At 46.1% G+C, this 20,231-nt stretch overlaps 1 protein-coding gene across 1 annotated transcript; it reads left to right on the forward strand.

The window, feature by feature from the left end:
• Positions 1 to 2,040: 2,040 nt before the first annotated feature.
• LOC141041341 (F-box protein At3g07870-like) lies at positions 2,041 to 3,468 on the forward strand. Its single transcript, XM_073507479.1, has 2 exons — positions 2,041 to 3,145; positions 3,458 to 3,468. The coding sequence occupies exons 1-2, from the start codon at positions 2,041 to 2,043 to the stop codon at positions 3,466 to 3,468; spliced, it is 1,116 nt and encodes a 371-aa protein (XP_073363580.1).
• Positions 3,469 to 20,231: the final 16,763 nt, after the last annotated feature.

Below are 20,231 nucleotides of genomic sequence, written 5' to 3' on the forward strand. Positions count from 1 at the left end.
GATGTCCTCCTTACAAACAAAGGGGTCTTTTTACGCATCAGAAATATCTAAAATTATAACTTGGTTGTAAATTCCCAGTTATAATTTCCCCCCTTTCTGTGCTTTCTCTGTTTTTGGGTTTCTTTCGACTATACATTCTCAGTTAAGTAAACAGGGTGTGCAAATACAGAAGTGTTTAATTAACATGTGTTAATTATGGAGGAATCTCCCCTTGTCCAACCACAGCCAGTTGCCTTCTTGGCAACCATCGCGTCAGTGTTTTCTCCTTCCCCGAACAGACGCCTCTCGTGATCGACCACATCGGTTGCTACCAGTATAAATACCTTGATCATCTAATGAAAAGGATAACCAGATTGATTACTATTCATTTGCCTTTGTTTTCACATGCTGAGTTCCAACAAAAAGTTCACAGAATAAGCTTGGTAATATCTGGTAATATCGTTGAAGTGCTGTAGGTGTTGCATTCCTTTTTTCAAGCTTCACGGTAGTGCCTCTCTCTTCTAGACCATGGTCGCTGGGGACGTGACATTGCTAGAGTTCGGTAACAAAATGATCAGCACAGCAAGGGCTTTGTATCTCAGAAGAGAAGAAGAACGAACACAAACTGATCAATATGGAAGGCGGGCTGTAACCCACCACCGATCACATCCATAATGGTAAACTCGAACAATATGGAAGTGATCAACACAACGAAGAATGAAGGACACTCGGCGGCAGCGGTAGCTGTAGTTTTTGATGATTGTTATTTTTTGGCTTGTGATTTTTCTATAATTAAATTTGAGCATTGTAATAGGGAAGCAAATAAAGTGGCCCATGAAATAGCTAGGTTAGCGAAATTTTCAGCCATTAGGGATTGGTTTGAGGAGCATATGAATGATATTGTAGCTCTTTTTATGGACAATGTAACAATTATCTCATTTGAAGTGTTATTTCAAAAAAAAAAAACACAAACTGATCAACACGGGTTGTCTTTTTTTTTGAAATTCATGGGGTGTGCTCGGGAATCCTATTATGGGACGCTGTATGGGCCGGCCCATGTCTGAACCTTTCTTTTGTTTCTTTTTTCTGTGTTTCCTTTTCTTTTTCTTTTTTTTTCTTTTTGGTCTATTTCTTTCTTTTCTGTTTTTAAAATTTGCTAAAAACTATAGAATCCATGAATTTTTTTGTAAATCATGAACAATTTTCAAATTCGAGGATCATTTTGCGAATTTGAGATCAATTTTGGTAATATAGGAACTATTTTTAAAATCCATGAACATTTTTTGACATACGGAAACAATTTTTAAAATTTGTGTTTTTTTTAAATATGAGGACAATTTTCAAATTCCTTCATATTTTTTGAAATACAGGAACAGTTATCAAATCCGTGAATATCATTTTGAAATTTGGAACATTTTTTAAATATGTGGGAAAAATCATATTCGTGAACATTTTTGGAAATAAGGGAACCATTTTCAAATTCATGAACATTTTTGAAATACAAGAACGATTTTAAAATTCATGAGAATTTTACGAAATACGGGACCAAGTTCCATATTCGAGAATATTTTCTGAAATACAGGAACAATTTCCAAATTCCAGACATTTTTTGAAATCCGAGAATATTTTCCTAATTCGGGAATATTTTTGGAAATTCTGACTATTTTTTCAAATTCCCAGACAAATTGTTCTTTGGATTCGTGAACGTTTTACAAACATAAAAAAGGAAAACAGAAAGAAAAACACGTCACATACATGATCTGCCGAGACTAAAGAACAACACACGTGCAACCAAAACGGAAAGGTTCACACAATGTGACACATGTGATAAGCAATCCAAACTATTAAAAAAACCGGAAAGGCTCATGAGATCGGATCCGATCAATCCCTGTGGCATATACTAAATTTGTCTCTCAGCTTCCATACACGTTTCATAGACTCGTATCTCACATGCCATACGTCGGTGTCCTTTTAGGTTTTGGAGTCCAATGCATACTACGTGCATAATGTCTTGACCGATCGCTTGATTTGGGCGTGACCAACAAGCAATCAAATCAACTAATGGCGTCGGAAACTCCTCCAACCAGAGGAGCCAACGGCCAAGGATGCCCCGCGATCGACGACGACGTGCTCTACGAGATCCTGCTTAGTCTCCCGGCGAAGACGCTCTGCCGCCTCCGCGCGGTGTGCCGTTCCTGGCGGTCCCTCCTCTCGGCTCCGTCGTTCATCGCCGCCCACAGAGCGCGCCAAGCGGCCCCGCTCCTCGTCGTGCACGGCCGCGGGCAAGATGGTTCCGCGGTGGACGTGCATATCCTAGACATGGCGTCGGGTGAATCCATCAAACGGGTACGTACTCAGAGCACGCGGTCAGCTGTGAGCTTTCTGATGATGCTGCACACCCCCCACGACCTGGTTGGCCGTCCCGTCCTCGGCACGGCCGACGGACTTCGACTCTGCGTGCTCAACCCAGCAAACGGCACCGATTTCGCCTTACCGGAGGCCGACCCCGACAAGCACCCCCATCGACCATCGTTTATGCTCGGGAGGGCGTCGACCGGAGACAACAAGGTGTTGTACATCGGCACGTCCAAGGATAACGGACAACAGCTTTGCAAGGTGCTCACACTCTCGGGCGACCGTCAGTGGAGAGACACGGGGTGCCCGCCGGCCAAGGTCAAGACGTGCCACTCAGACGGGGCAGCGGCCGTCAAAGGGGTTGCCTACTTTCTGTCCACCATAGACGACCCACCAGGGTCCAATGAATCCATCATGGCGTACAACCTGGAGAAGGAGGTGTGGCGGCCGGCTGCCTTGCCAATCCCGATACCCAGCAACAAGCAGCCAAGTAACACGATCTACCATAGCTTGGCTGAGTTGGGCGGCTGCTTGGCCATACTGTATGAGCATAGGCGCGCGTTCAAGGAGCTGTGGTTGCTGGTGGATCCCGACAAGGTTATATGGTCCAGGCGGTGCACCTTCACCGTGCCGTATCGCTACCAGCGTCTTAGTGTGCTTGTGGCGAAGCCCCTGTGCTTGCTAGAGGATGGGAGGATCCTCATCTGGATGTGGATGACGGGAGGACATCCCCACGCGGTGCTGTGTATGTATGATCCAAGAACCATGGCCTACACGGATGTGGCAGACATGTCAAATTACATGCTAGGAGGTATGTATACTGAACCGTGCTATACGTACGATAATTCACGTACAAATTCTATCCGACGGAGCAGATCAAACCGTGTGTCAGTTGGACTCTAAGTCCAGCAACGGCTGGATGTTGCATCGTACCAAATTAGACAATGCATGCTCGTACGTGTAGTAGTTTCGATACCGGAAGCTTGTTGGGTTGAGAGAGTTTTCACGTTCCCCACCAAGGAGCTTAGGTATAAAACTCCGACTAGATAGCAGCAATAATTTACACAAGTTAAATGTTTTTTTTTCTTTTGCGAGTAAGATGGTTTCATTTCTAATACTATAGGGATATATTGAGCTCATGTGTGGTGACAATTTTATTTACTCAGAATTTCATGAAGTCAATCCTAACTTATATGTCGGACTCCGAGCATCTAGAGATCCTCTTTGTCATGGTTATTATTAGCGGGCAGTTGTTTTGTGATGCGTCAGCCATACAAAATTGAAAAGTGTCCTTCGCCTGACTGTTATTTTTTCTCTTGATAAAATTTATAAAATCCACATAACATTTTTCACTCATACTGGGTTGAGGGAGTTTTCAACTTCTCTGGCAAGAGGTTTCTTATATTACTAGGTAGCAACAATTTGCCCAAATTAGATGATTTTCCTATTTTTATTCTTATTTTAAAACTGCCAACGGCCCATTGGAAGGTGGTGGTGGGGGCACAAAGGGAAAATAAGAAAAAGAGATAAGTGGATGCTTATGACAAAGCACAACCCAGCTAGTGTACAAAGAGATCGTCACCATGAGATTCACAAGCAAATACATGGCGCCATCGTCACTACTACGAAAACGGCTATAGCTAATATGGACATTAATAGCGCACCATGTATGTGGTGTGCCACTGCTATATAGCAGTGGCGCACCAGATACATGTGTGCCATTAATGTCCTCGTTACTAATGGCGCACATGTTGTGTGGCGCGCCATTACTAGTTAAAAAAAAGATAAAAAAATTGTTAGCAGTGGCGCACCAGGGGATAGTGCGCCATTACTAGTTCACTGTCCACTGGTGCGCCATTACTAACATGTTTTTTTTCAAAACTAATAATGGCGCTGGTTACTAATGGCGCATTCTTAGGTGGTGCGCCATTGGTAACCTGGGAGCAGCTATTTATTTTGGACAGCTACCTACCACACTCACTTTTCCCACTTCATTCTCTCCACCTCTACCAAGCTTGGTCTCGGCTGCCTCCTCCTCCTCACCTCATTTGCACCATAGATTCACCCAAATTAAGTGGTTAAATTTCCTTTTTTTGATAGGTAAGTAAGGGGAAAGCTTTCTTTATGTTCTAGATCTACTTTTTTCTCCCTCCAACAACGTACACACTTTTTATGGCCTAGATCTACGTATGTTTATGGTGTTGCATATATTTGTGGTGTTGCATATGTTTGTGTTTGCAGGTACCGGTATTTGAAATGCAATAGTTGCCAATATTTTGCCGGAATGTTGATTCATTTCCGTTTCGGCGAGAATTTGGCACTATGCATTCTTTTTGGTCCTATTTTTAGGCAAAGTCATTCCAATTTTTTTTTTGGTTCTAAAATATCGTTTTGCTCTACCCCGCAGGAGACCATGGTCCGCACGATGACCGAAGGCATCGTGAATAGGTTTTTGAGCTCCGCGAAGGAACGAGACGGAGATAAGATGTCCGTGTCGAAGATGCAAGCTGAAGAGCCTTATGGACCTGGATTCCGTACATGTGCGGGACCACCTGCTCTTGCGTGGTTTCATGGATGGCTATCGGTGGCAAGGTGATGAAGATGACTATGAAGTCGTCCATGGGGGCCGGGCAAGAAATGAGGAAGGGCAGCAAGACAACCGCGGCGAGGGAGGGCGAGAAGACGAAGAATCTCCAGGACATGATCATGAAGTAGATGCAGTACACAGTCATCATGTAAAAGATGCCGGACATGATGATGAGGAAGGTCAAGACGAAGGGCATGATCATGAAGATGAAGATGCCGGAGCAGACGACGATGGACCATCGATGGGCTGGGTGCAGGACCCTCATATTCAAGAGCTGCTTCTCAAGCAGACGGATAACGCAAGAGTTGCCGCCCGAGAGAAAGCCAAGCTGGATCAACTGGAGATAGACGCGGTTACTCCATTGTATGAAGGATGCAGGCCCGAGGATACCCGCCTGAAAGTAACGCTCATGGCTCTGGAGATGAAGGTAAAACACAAAATGACCGATGCATGCTTCGACGAGAACATGTCATTCTGGCACGAACGTCTTCCCAAGGGGAACAAGTGCCCGACCAGTTTTGAGGAGGCGAAGAAAATCGTGTGTCCTCTGGATTTACCGCACGTGAAATACCATGTGTGCATGAACAATTGCATCATTTATCGGGACGAGCACGCGGAGTCTACCATATGTCCGGTGTGCGGCGTCACTCGATACAAGAAGAGGAAGAAAGCTCCTCAAAAAGTGGTGTGGTACTTTTCGATCACTCCTCGTCTGCAGCGGTATTTCGCGGACCCTAAGCTAGCAAAGCTCCTGCGTTGGCACGCGGATAGGGAGGAGAAGAAGCGAGAAGATGACGGAAATGATCCGGAGATAAATAAAAAAGACAAGATGCTGAGTCACCCTAAGGATGCGAGCCAGTGGCAAGCGTTGAACTTCGAACACCCAAAATTTGGGGACGATCCAAGGAACATCGTGCTGGGCGCGAGCACCGATGGAGTCAATCCGTTTGGCAGCCAGAGAAGCACACATAGCACCTGGCCTGTGTTTGTGTGGATGTATAACCTTCCCCCCTGGTTGTGCATGAAGAGGAAGTACATTCACATGAGTATGCTAATTGAAGGGCCAAAACAACCAGGGAACGACATCAATCTGTATCCGGGGCTGCTGAAAGAGGAGCTAGACACGCTGTGGAAAACACCAGCCAATACGTGGGACGCCGCAGAGAAAGAATATTTCCCTATGAGAGCCGCACTGCTCACGACGGTGCACGACTATCTCGGTTACGGATATGTCGCGGGGCAGGTGGTCCACAGATTTTCTGGATGCGTCAGGTGCATGGATGACACAACGTATCGCCAGCTAGATAGAGATCCTGGGTCTTCGAAAACCGTGTTCATGGGACATCGAAGGTGGCTTCGCGACAATGACTCATGGAGAAAACGCAAGGATCTGTTCGATGGTGAAACCGAACCCCGAAGACGCCCGCGTACGAGGAGCGGCGAGGAAATAGACGAGCTGTTGAAAAATTGGAAAGATTGCCCACTGCCGGGAAAGAAGCGAAAGGCGCCAGAGCCAGGAAAGAAGCGAAAGGCGCCAGAGCCGCTGCTGAAGGTATGGAAAACGAGGTCTGTTTTCTGGGACTTGTCGTACTGGAAGATCCTCCGTGTGCCTCACAGCCTTGATGTCATGCATATCACGAAGAACGTGTGCGAGAGTGTGCTTGGTACCCTGCTCAACATGCCAGAGAGGACCAAAGATGGGTTGAAAGCAAGGGCAGACTTGAAATCAATGGACATCAGGGAGGAGCTTCACGCTAATGATGATGATGATGAGGCGAAGGACACGGAAAGTCGTCGCAAAGGCAAAAAGGCCAAGAAGATCGGAAATGACTACCCTCCCGCGTGCTTCACTCTAAGTCAGGAGGAGATCGAGCAGTTTTTCACCTGCCTCGTAGGAGTAAACCTTCCTTACGGTTACGCGGGGAAGATAAGTAGATACCTAGACTCAGCGAAGCAGAAGTTCAGCGGGATGAAGTCTCACGACTGTCACGTGCTGATGACGCAGATACTTCTAGTTGCAATCCGTGGGATCATGGACGCGCACGTCCGTGAAACGCTATTTGGCCTATGCAACTTTTTCGACGTCATCTCTCGGAAGTCGGTTGGCGTGAGGCAACTCAGAAAGCTACATGAAGAGATCGTGGTGATACTATGCGAGCTTGAGATGTACTTCCCGCCCGCATTCTTCGACGTTATGGTGCATCTGCTGGTCCATATCATGGAGGATATCATCCAACTCAGGCTGACGTTCCTGCACAGCATGATGCCGTTCAAAAGGATGAAGGGTGTCATCAAAGGATACGTTCGCAACATGTCACGTCCAGAGGGAAGCATAGCCAGGGGCTTTCTGACCGAAGAGTGCATCTCCTACTGCACGAATTATCTAGGCATCGAGAACCCCGTTGGTCTGCCCGTCAACAGGCACCTCGGCAGGCTCGCTGGATGGGGTCACCGCGATGGTCGCCGCGAAATGCATGTCGACTTCGAGGGTCGACTCGCCGACTTTGAAAGAGCAAACCTAGTCGCGCTACAACACATAGACGTGGTCGATCCTTGGGTGGTAGAGCACAAAACCTTTATTGAGAAGACGTACAATGACCGAGGCCAACAGAGGACGGACGGAGATATTATCAAAGAGCACAACTCATATTTCACCACCATGGTTATACCCGAAGCCAAATCCAAGACCGCGGGCACAAACGTCACCGCGAAAAATGAGCCATGGGTACTGGCTTCCCAAGTGGACCAATGCTTCTTCATTACCGACCCGTCAAAGCCCAGTCGTGTTGTCGTGAGGAGAGGCAAAAGGAAGATCATCGGAATGGATGGAGTCGCCAATGAGCAAGACTTCGACAAGTACGGCGACCCGAAGATGGAACATGACGACGACGATGAAGTGCCATACACCACAAGAAGAAGCAGGACCACCCTACCTAAAGGACGTCCGTTCAAGAGAAGAACTCCATTTGCGAAAAAGAAGGGCAAAAAGATTGTGAAAAGATAGCTAGCTAAGATCGATTGTATTTAAATTGTAGTCTTCATTTCTCGATTGTATTTCGACATATGGAAATGATATTTCTTCTGTTCTAGTCCTCATGAATATTTATTTATGTTTATTCTGGTATTTATGTTTATTCTGGTATACCAATTTTTATTTAGGTTTTTATGGTTATATTGAATTACTAACTCACAAAAAGTATTGAATTTGTTAATATATTTTGAACTCATGAATATTTTTAAATTTCATGGGCACTTTTCGAATTCATGAATATTTTTTCAATTTTGATGATATTTTTTCATATTCATAGATGTTTTACCAATTCACAAATGAATGCAACTAAAAATCCAAAAAAAAGTTACTAATGGCGCACCAGGAGGAGGTGCGCCATTGCTATCAAGGTACTTATGGCGCACCCCTAGGAGGTGCGCCATTGGTATACCAATTTTTATTTATGTTTATTCTTGTATTGAATTTCTAACTCACAAAAAGTATTGAATTCGTTAATATTTTTTGAACTCATGAATATTTTTAAATTTAATGGGCACTTTTTGAATTCATGAATATTTTTTCATATTCATAAATGTTTTCTAAGAAATTATTAGATGCAACTAAAAATTCAAAAAAAATATGTTCAAATAACAAATTTGATGAAATTTTTCACATTCATAAGTGTTTTCAAATTTGATCGTCATTTTCTAAAAAATTATTAGATGCAACTAAAAATCCAAAAAAATATAATTAGTAATGGCGCACCAGGGGAATGTGCGCCATTGCTATCACGGTGTTTATGGCGCACCCCTAGAAGGTGCGCCATTGCTAACCTTCGCCCCTCTGTATGTAGGTGTGTGCTGTCCAATCTCGCTAACCCTCCCTTGCCAGATCTCCCTCGCCCCCCGCGCCCGCTCCACCGCCGCCGACGACCCCCGCACCCGACGACCCCCGCGCCCGCTCCACCGCCGCCGTCCGCCCGCGCCCGCTCCCCTCGCCCTCCCCGGCCCAGCAGCGAGCAGAGCCCAGAAAGCCTCGCCGCCGTTGCCCCCTGCCCTCCCCACGAACCCTAGCCGCCCCTGCCCTCGAGCGCGAGCCGCAGCCAATCCAGCCACCGGCGGGGCGGTGCGCATCCTCAGCACCATCGACCGCGAGCTGCTCAAGCCCTCCGCCTCCGTCGCGCTGCACCAACGACCGCGAGCTGCTGAAGCCCTCTCCGAGACGTCGACGCCAGCTAGCCCGCTCCCCTCCCTCGGCCGTCGCCATCGGCCGCCCTCGGGCCCTCTCCGAGACGGCGACGCCAGCTAGCCCGCTCCCATCACGGCGCCGGCCGGCCGGGCGGTCCCCTCCCCTCGCCGGTTCGCCTCCAACCTGCAGGGCGCCCGCGGTCCACACCATCGCTGCCGACCTGCCCTAGCAAGTTAGCAAGGTACAATTGATCTTCCCTTCCTGCAACTCTGCTAAGCAGCAAATCTGGGAAGATAAAGATTAGTGTCAATTCGTGTTCATGTCAACCATACAATTGAACTTGATGCTTCCTGCTTATATGAATTAGTAAGTACATGAACTGTTAACTTGTTTTACAGATACTGTATTTGAGGAATAACTTGATGCTCTGCATCTAGCACCATCTTTGCTGCTACTGTTGAGCTTATGCCAAGTGTTGTAATTTAAACTGGAATGCTTAGAAGAACAAAAAAAATACTTTTTGAAGCAGTGATTATTGGATTATTTCGATATCTTAGACAACATAATTGCTCATATTAGTGTGTTAATAATAGAAAGGTGCACCTAGTTTTGGGAAATCATATATGCACTGAATCTCTGAATATATTAAATGTTGATTGACCTGGAGAGTTATTTGTGCCCCCTGAGTAGAGTTTGTACTTTGTAGTAGATTAAGCATTGTTGTTTCAGCGCAGCTGATGCTATGTTTGATTTCTATTCTGCCTAACTTAATTCTGTTTTTTTTGTTTCATAGGTGCAGGTATCTCAAGCACTGCCTCCGTACTACAGACAGCAGCAACTCGTGTTGTTTCAAAGCTGTTATAGATATCATTGACAAGAGGTAAACTCAAGACGCCACTACATTTGGCTGGGTACTGACATAATAATGCTAGTATAGTGGGTAAACATGGATGGATAGGGCCAGTTGAGCTCCATGTGGTTGGACAGACGTGTATGTTACTCCTGGAATCTTAGAAGTAAATAGCTGTATCAGATTCCATCAAGAGCTACCGTGTAGCTGATTAGTATATGGTTATACGGGGCCAAAACCAATTTCATGTTCAAAATGTCAAACTGGAGGGTGGCTGCCTGGCTTCTACAGTAACCATCAAACATGTGCCTTATCACATCACTGTAAAAGAAAACACATGTGCCTTATCACATTTTATTATGATAGAGGGCACTTTTATTGACTCATAAATCATAATGAGCATCGCGGTACTAATAATAAGCATGATGAGTTCACACCCGGCCTTCTGTATAACTGAGCACAGCCGCATGTTCTCATCACATAGAGATAGGGCATGCTTTCGTGTACATACATAAAAATAAGGCTAATGATTGTGCGAACAAACACGGGAGCAGAATATCCAGCTCAGCAGTGAACTAATACCATGTTCACCAAAGAAAAGCTTATCTTAGTTCGTACAAAAATAACAGACTTGGAGACCCAACTGCTACGTCTTCAAAATATAATAATATTCTGATTGGTATTTTCTTTTCCTAATCTTGGGCTTAGGTGATCAGTGCCCTTCTAATATTTTGGATACTACTACTTGTGATGATGCTGCTGTACTACTTGTGATGTACTACTTGTGATGATGCTGCTGCTGTACTACTTGTGATGCTGCTGCTACTTGTGATTTTGTCAACTTGTGATGCTGCTGCTACTTGTGATCTTCTGAAATGACCCCTTTCTCCTGAAATGTTGATTAATTTCTGTTTCGGTTGAGAATGGGGCACTCCTAAGTCAAGAAAATTAGCAAAGGTCATGCTCAATTTTTTTGACCTAGAAGGTGCCCGATTCTCAACCGAAACAAAAATTAATCAGCATGTATCTTGACATCAACCAACTTTCTGGACACATCCCTCGACAACTAGGTTATCTTGAGAACTTAGAGGAGTTGTGGCTTTGGAAAGAGGCCTTGGAGCCATACATATATACAAAGCTATAAAAAGATTATACAATAGTAGTGATCTAGTGCTTTAGTGGTTGGATTAGTTTAGTATTTTTTCACACACTCAGACACCCTTGCTTGCCATGTGTGTGAGAGAGATAGTGAGAGGAGACAAGAAGAAGGGGGTTAGGAAGATGCTGCCTGCTCATCAAAGCTAACCATCTCCCCCTTTTCACCCCTTTTCCTTTGTATTTCGTGGGTTGCAAGGAAGCTACTGGTTCCATCCCAAAACACCTAGCAACAACACACTAACAGGTTCCATCCCAAAACACCTAGGCAATATCACAAACATCTCTCAATTGTTCCTTGACAATAACCAACTTTTTGGCGTCATTCCTCGAGAATTAGGTTATTTGGTCAACTTAGAGATCTTGTTCCTTGACAATAACCAACTTTTGACCAAACTTTTTTCCTATTTAGAGCAAACATGGCCCACAACGATGAGGCCGGCGGTTCGGGCAAGGCATTCTGGGAGCTTTCCCAGGAGATGGAGGAAGAACCTCACCGCTATGAGGACGCCGCGGAAGACACCGATCCCGACTACACAACCCCTAGTGGCGTCGGGGATGACACCACTGATGGTGCCGCCGAGGATGCCACCACTAATGATGGCAGCGCACGCACAGATGGCAGCCAACCGAAGAGGCAACGGAAGGACCGGCGCCCGAACGTGCTCGGCACCGTCAAGGAGGAATTTACTGAAGTGTCCTCCGGTGGGCATCCAACGGCGCCCAAAGAATTAGTCTAGGGGTACGCGGGACAGCTCGGGTGCATTCTCCGGAGCACCGTCTCGATCAACACCGAGAACCTAAGGCATCGTGACCGAGGGAATTTGCGCAACCTCCTCTTCACGAAGCTGCACAAACGATACAAGTTCCCCGGTGACTTCGCAAACACACGCCTCTCAGGGAATAAAGTGAATAGTGCCGCCCTCACGAAGATGAGCATGGCCCTGGCTACTTGGAGAGCCGCGGTGAAGAGAAGGATTAAAAATGTGATAGTTATGAGAAGATCAAGGAGACAAATCCTTCGATCAGCGAAGCTGACTACCTGGAGTTCAAGATCAAGTGCGAGAGCAACGCAACCGCGGAATCAAGTCAGTGGGGGAAAGATATGCGGGACTTGAACTTAGGGGTCCACAAACTTGGTCCCGGCGGTTACAGAGTGGCGGAACCTATATGGGACAAGGAGGACACAGAGCGTGCCGAGCAAGGCCTACCGCCCCTCTTCGATAAATACCGTGACAAGCAGACCAGGAACTATGTCAGGGCCCGGTACAAGATTGACCCGGTAACAAAGGAGCTTACCATGGATCCAAAGACCAAGGCGCTTGAGCTTGTTCTGGTAAGGAATACACCCCCGCGTAATTAGCTCCATATGGTTGCATTCTAATTAATGAAGCCAAATTTCTAAATGGTTCACGTTCCTTCCGCAGGACACTGAAATCAGTAGCGCGGGGTCGTCTAAGAGCTCCCCTTAGGACACCACTTTAAATAGGGCGTTGAACATAATGAAAAACAAGGATAAGCTCAGTATGCCGTCGTCAGCTGGTCGTGTGGCCGGCAAAGGCTTGTCCACGAAATGGTCAGAATACTATACCGCTGGGCGAAAGGAGAGAAAGACCAGCTCGGAAAGCCAGGAGCGCAAGGTTCAAGAACTCAAGGCACAAGTGGCGTGGATTCCGGAGATAGTCGAAGAGCAAGTGCGAGACCAACTGGGAGTGACGATCACCGCCATTGTGCCTACCTTGATTGAGGGGCTCCAGGCGTGGATTGCGGGCGTCCAACAGGGGCCGCCCCCAATTCCCAGCTTCACGGGCAGCAACTCGCACAACGCGCCGGCGGCGCCATTGGTGTCTTCGGCGGAGGCGGCATTGGTGTCTCCGGCATCGGCGCCGGCGTTGGAGCTTAATGCACCCGGGTGTGGGAAGAATACGCCGGCCGGCACCTCAGCAGCAAGCGGCCCCTCCGTCACTTGCATGCCCGCCGTTGGCGGTGCCTCGACATTAGCCGAGCTCGACGCCATCACGGTAACTAAGCCTCTCGTCCGATGACTTCATCTTCTTGCCTTTGACTGGGCATCCCTGACGCCCTACATGTTTTCGCAGGGCGCCGCCGACGTTCCATGCACTCTCCTGCACTTCGTGGACGACAAGTTGATCGATGTCGCCAAGGCCAGAATCATTCAACCGGGCAGCCGCGTGTTCCACGGTAATCTGATGCCACCCACCGTGTATAGGGTTCAACTGGTTCGGGTGCTGCGGGGCTTCGACGACTTGTTACCTCCGTATCGACCCCCTGGGACCGACGAAGATGATGTGATGACCCTCAGCGCCTGCATAAGCTGGCCCATGCTTTGGCCGAAGAGCCAGATTCGTTTGGGGGCGGGGGACACCACCCCACAGACAACACCGCCAGTCGTGCCGGGCCAAGCCATGGCAAGACCGCCGCAACGCTACCGCCGCCAGCTGATCCGGACATGCATATGGCACAGGATCCGGACGACGGCGACAGTACATTTACCAACGTCGATAAGTACTTCAACGAACATGGGTACGATGACGAATTCTTGGGGCCTCCTTCTCAAGAACCCAACCCTGCAAAAGACGATCGCGATCTAGCTGGTACCGCGGAGAAACCCAATTGCAACATGCGTCGTCTGGCGTTCAGTTCTCAGGAGACGCCTCCAGCTGCCGCCTTCACCGAGCCTCAGATAGCCGAGGTGCGAAATATTATCAGCCCCAACACACTCAAGAAGCTGGTCTCTGAGCATAACTCGATCCCATTACAGCAGAAGAAGCAGAAGGGACGGAAAAGAAAGAATAACAAGGGTGCGAGCCAGCCAGCACCGAGTACGATCCGTGCTCAGGACGGGCTAAATTCACCTAAGGATATCTCGAGGAGGGTGCATGTGGCGAGTAGGCCGATGCTACCGACTAATCTGCTCAATGCTGCAACCGGTGCTATGCGGAGTCTGCATGACAGTGTTGTTTCTTTGGAGAAGCGGCGTCTCTCCGAGAATGATGTGGCATACCCGGTTTTCGTGGCCAAGGTGCCAGAGGGCAAGGGCTTTGTCGATAGCGCCATCGGGAGTATGATCGTCCTGCGGTTTGATGACATCTTCGCTATGTTTAACCTTCATCCGCTGCACTACACCTTCGTTCGGCTATTTTCGCTCAGTATGGAGATGCGGATCATTAGAGACAAGACCCTGGACATCGTGATAGTCGACCCCTTCTACATGCGTGCCAAGATCTTGGGCAGCGCTGGGGACTGGCAAGTGGCGAGTTCATACCTCGAAGGCGTCATTCTGGCGAACCCGGATAAGGATAACTTCCTCGTGCCTTACTTTCCCGAGTAAGTCATCCCCTCACCGCCCCGTAACATATGATTTCTTAGATTTCGATCGTTCTTTTTTTTCTTCTAAGATTCCGTGTTTTGTGCAGTGACACACATTGCACACTCATCCTCTTAAGCCCGAACTATTCCATGGCCACGTATTTCGACTCGGACCGCCAGTCGAAGAAAGACTACACAAATATCAAGAAAGTTCTTGATGATGTTCTCCCCGGCTACGCCAAATCTGGAGGCACCTTCAGGAGGCCAATTTTTAGGTACGGCAAGCACATGTTCACCCACGTAATGACGTTCCCCCGCGTCAAGCAGCCGCCTGGCGGTCAGAAGGATGCCTACTACGCCCTCCATCACATGCGGGCGATCGTACGGGGCCATAATCACCTTCTGCTACCAAATAGTCTCAAAGATTGAGCCGCACGATTGTCGGCAATCCAGGACGCGGACCTCAGACAAGAATTCTTTCGCATCCAGTCGGAGTTTGCGGAAATCATCCATCAAGATGTCCTTAGTACCTCGGGGCAGTTCTACCTCAAATATCAACCGTCCAACAGTGAAATAGAAACAACGCTACAAATGCAGGCTGACAATGACCGCACATTCATGACCATCACGAAAGACGGCGACTTCATCCATGCTCCGGTCCCTGAGTCGAGTCGAAAGTAGTGATGCTATGTAGTTCTGAAATATCGATTAGCTCATGTTGTAATTAAACTTTAATGAACTTGTATGTCTCTTTGGTTTGGACAGTCGTTCAACTTATATGTAATCGATACTATTTATTAGTAGGACCATGAATCGTGCTATTAATGTGTTGCTTTTCTCGTCCGATCCTTTTGTTGCATACTTATATATTGCTTATGTATTGTCTGTGAATTGCTACTAACGTTTTGTTTGTCTAGTGCATAGAGATGCCGTCGTATGTCGTGTACAAGGGTAAGGTTCCCGGAGTCTACGACGACTGGGAGGAGTGTCAGAGACAGGTTCACCGTTTCAGCGGTAACAGTTACAAAGGGTACACCATAGGGCGGAGGCGGAAGCTAGATACGCGCGCTATCTAGAGGGAGAGAGGAGGGAGCGGAGGAGGAACCGGATGAAGACCAGTTTCATCGCGATGATGCTCATCGTGACCGCAGCTCTCTTCTATGTGATGGTAGTTTAGATATCGACTTGTAATGTGAAGACAAACTCGCTACTCCCGGTCTCGAGACTTGTAATGTTCTAACTTTGTTCGGTATTTTGAATTCGGAGACTAATATGATGAATTGTATTCGGAGACTAATCTTCTATTGTATTCGATAAATCTGCTGTTTATATGTTGTGTTGTTTATATTCTATGCTGTAAAGTATTTTGTGTGCAAATATCAGAAAAGCAAAAAAAAATTCATAATATTCATAGTAGTGGCGCACCTTGTTGAGCATTAGTGGCGCACCAGGGCTAAATACCAGTGGCGCATTATGGGGCATAGTAATGGCGCACTTGGGGGCATACGTGAAGGTAAATGCCCCCCTAGGAGGCATAGTAATGGCGCACCGTTGGACATAGTAATGGCGCACTGCCAGGTGCGCCACTATTGTCTGGTATACTAATGGCGCACCAGGGGTGCGCCATTAGTACTTGTTACTAGTGGCATGATGATAATAACGCACCTATAGTGGGCCATTAATGGCCAAAACAGGTGCCCCACTAACAGGCCTTTTTCTAGTAGTGCGTAGAGTATCACAATACTAAGACCTTGCAAGTTGCCCAACACCCGTGTATGTGTCGGTATCCCCATGACTTGATAGATGATGTCATCGTCATGACCACAAGCTCCGCCATATGGCCATGATAATGGCCCAGTGCAAGTCATGAGACCACGAAGGGCATGAATCTTGACTGAGAGCTTCGGCACAAAAACAACCATGATTTTTTCATTTTGCCATGAGCTTCTATATATCAGAAGACATCTAGCCAAGGGAATTCCTCTCCGGAGGCATCCCCATTTGTTCGGACCATAGTTTTTCACATTTTTTATTTTTTAACTAGATATGTTATTCATCAGATATCGTTTGAGCATAGAAATACATACATAGCACATACCTAGCGGATATTGATGCACTTCTCAATCTCAAAGTTGCCGATGCTTCTTGAGATTTTTTAAAACCTGATCTGCCTCTTTTGCGGGTGGACAGGGAGAGAGGTTCATTTGGTGGGATTTGGGGACCCGCGTGTTCGGGCATACCTAGCGGATAGTAAATCTTATTTGACTCTCACTACGTCAAATTGTCGCCCAAACATGGTGTGCAAGCTGGGCCGACCCGGTTACAGCGGCTTTGCCTCCTTACGCAAGGGGACAAATTCGCTGTTTTTTGCCAAAAAGATGTTTTGCGTTAAGTTCTTTTTCTTTCAGGTTTTTTAGTTTTTCCGTTTTCTTTTCATTTTCTTTGTTGTTTTTAAGGTTTATTTTTTCCTTCTCCATTCTTTTGTTTTTAATTTGTTTCTTTGATTTCCTTTTTCTTTTGCCTTTTGATTTGATGAACATTTGACATAATAAACTAATTTACAACAGCTTTGCCTCCTTTGTTTTAAGGTTTCCTTTTTTGGAATGTACATGTTGTGCTTTCTCACAGAAGCACAACCTATGCTTCTCGCGGAAGCAATGCTGTGCTTCTTGTGGAAGCACGAATGTGCTTCTCGCTGAAACACATGTTGTGCTTTTTCTTTCGGGGGGAAGCACAACTGTGCTTCTCGCGGGAAAGTTGCTTCCTGCAAAAAAAAAAACCGATTTTTTTCCGCAAAAATCTAGGGAAACCCAAGCAAAAGCCAAGAAGAAAAAAAAACAAAGAAACACCTGAAAACGTGTTCAAAAATGAAAAAATAATGCTCCCGTGTGGCGTGCCAACATGCGACACATGGTGAATGCTGGGCGCACTCCTAGCAACCAAAAGTTTTTTTTGAAGCGCAGACTGTAGAACAATTGTTTTACGGTATTTTCCATAAATAAACCAATAATGTACAAGAAAATTAAAGTTGTCATGAAAATTTTCCACTACCAGGTCATATTACTAATAGTGCAAAAAATCATAGATGTGCACCAAGCCAATCTTGCATAACAGTCAAGTGTTTTGCCTTGATTCTATGCTCCAACAACCTCAAATCTTCTTTGAGCTTATATTTCCAGCAGTTCACACTAGGTACCTCATTTTTAAGACTTTCCCATTTGTTTGTGTCCATAAGTTCCAGCATCCTTGTATGCAAACTTCAATACCATTTGTGAAAGGAATAACTGATGAGCTATCATGAATCATCAAAAATAGAAAATACCTAGTTTTTTGGTAGGGAGGATGCTGCTCCAACAATCCTGGAAGCAACGACCCCAGAATAGTTGTCTTAGGTTCTTCAGTGCTTTCGTTACAGAAGGCACAATAATAGGAATCTAAGTAAAATGTTTTCCTTCTCAGAAGTTTTTTGTGTTAACTCTATCATGGAGAAGCAACTAGAAAAAAGAATCTTGTGCCTTAACCTGCTAACACTCTTCCAGATCCATTTTTTTAAGGTCTTCCAGATCCATTTAAACATGACATGTTCATCATTATGTGAACAAAGGTTATGATATAACTTGATTGAGGAATACATCTGTCTTCGCCCATTGCGTTTCCATTTATCTTGGACTTGAGGATTGCATTTTTGCTCAACCAGATTCCATTTATCTAGCAACCAAAAGTGACCGCTGGGTATCCTCGCAGGGGTACCCGTTACTTAGTTGCTCTCTCAAATTCTCAAACTGGTTCAGGTCCAAACCGCCCAAAGCTCCTTCCAATATTGGTTGGGTTTGATGAAGTTGAACACACGAGATATATGAGCTAGGTCTAGGGATGTTGGGTTTCGCCACAACATCAATCAAATCAAATAATTACGATCACACGTGATAAATAATTACGAACACACGTGATAATACTTTTAGCCAAGGATACGTCTCCTACCCTAAAATTTCCCCTATTTTTCTCTCTTTTCTATGTTACAATATTCGAGTCCTATGGGTATGTATATATACACACATATAGCCAGGCTACCGATGAGATACGAACCGACTCAAACTCTACTCCTAAATGCATACGTTTGTGGTTTGTATCGACGACATTTGAAAGATGGTGGATCGTGTGTTGGGTTCGTAGTTCATGGATGTCAGATATGATTTCATCCTCCGACGTCTTAGCCGTGCGGGGGTGCCAGTCCTGGAGTTTGATGGCTTGTCCGGGGTGTTGCGCCGGTCTGATGCGTTCTGCAATAATGGTTTTGCCTGGCGAGCCACCTTAAAGGTCCACAAAGCTGCATATCAGCGATGAAGTCGCGTTGAGCTCAGGTGAGAAGGTGATCCATCATTTTTTTCTTTGGTGGCTGTTGTGGTGGCACCAGAGGTATATGACGAGTGTTGATATCAAGCTCAGAGGATTCTTCAATCTTGATTGTAATTTTCTTTCTTGGCCGGTGTTCTTCTGTGCAAAGCATTTTGATATATTTTCAATTTTGTCAGGTTGATATGTACTGTACATGACTTGTACCATGATCCTTACGATATGAATGAGACATGTATTATCATAAAAAAAAAACATACCTGCTACTACCGAGTCATGGAGAACTTCCATGGGCAACACGGACTACCTAAACTGACTTGTTACCTTCCAAGTTTACAAACAACTTAGCCACGTTGAAAACTAACCCACTGGCCGTTTTGGATTATGCGAACCAATCTGTGATTAAATAGTTGTGAGGATAGTGATATCCCCAGTCCATCAGGTTCAAGTCCTAAATTTGACATTGGTGCTCGCATTTTTCTGGATTTATTTGAGACTTCCCGCGATGTTCGTTCAATCGGAGGAGACACTTCCGTCGACTAGGAGACGCCTGTGATGACTTTGTAAAATCTTAAAATGTTATGCTGGCTCAGTCTCTCGAATGTGCTCATAGAAATAGGGTGTACGGGCGTGCGTTCATAAGGATAAGTGTATACCACTAGTAGAAAAAGGGTCATCTGTCCCGGTTGGTAAGGGTCTTTTGTCCCGGTTGTTGAACCGGGACTAAAGGGTCGTTACTAATGCCCTAGCCCTTTAGTCCCGGTTCTTACACGAACCGGGACAGATGGGCCTCCACGTGGCCGGTGCGGCGAGCCCAGGCAGGAGGGCCTTTGGTCCCGGTTGGTGGCACTAACCGGGACCAATAGGCATCCACGCGTCAGCATTTCGGGGGCTGTGGTTTTTGTTTTTTTTGAAGGGGGGGGGGTTGGGCGTTTTGGGGGGTTAATTTAGGTGTTTCATATATTGTGTTAGCTAGCTAATTAATAGAGAGAAGTGTCCTCTCTTATCTCCGTGCTCGGTCGACGCTACGTACTATATACGTATAGAGAGGACTAGACACGCTAGCTAGTAAGCAAATGAAGGAAACAGAAGATCGTCATGAACATATGCATACAGAGAGAAGTGATATCGACCACCTCTCCTTCTCCGAGAGATTGGTCGAAGAACAAGTTCTCATATATCTATCTGACACTACCGGCTACATATATACAATAATTATCTCTACAATATAATCTCCTAATTATATATGAACACAGGGTCCACATAGTATTCTCCGTTTTCAGCGATCACGTGGTCAAGGAAGAATGCCGCCAATTCCTCTTGAATTGCTCGCATACGATCTGGTGGTAGGAGTTCATCCCGCATCCGAAAGATCTAATTTGAAGAAGGGGGTGAATGCATATATATATATATATATATATATATATATATATATATATATATAT

Source organism: Aegilops tauschii, chromosome 2 (genome assembly GCF_002575655.3).
Source record: "Aegilops tauschii subsp. strangulata cultivar AL8/78 chromosome 2, Aet v6.0, whole genome shotgun sequence".
NCBI lineage: Eukaryota > Viridiplantae > Streptophyta > Magnoliopsida > Poales > Poaceae > Aegilops > Aegilops tauschii.

Bases quoted from the DNA above. Each gene is read 5' to 3' on its own strand.
- LOC141041341 (XM_073507479.1), top strand. From the start codon at position 2,041: ATGGCGTCGGAAACTCCTCCAACCAGAGGAGCCAACGGCCAAGGATGC.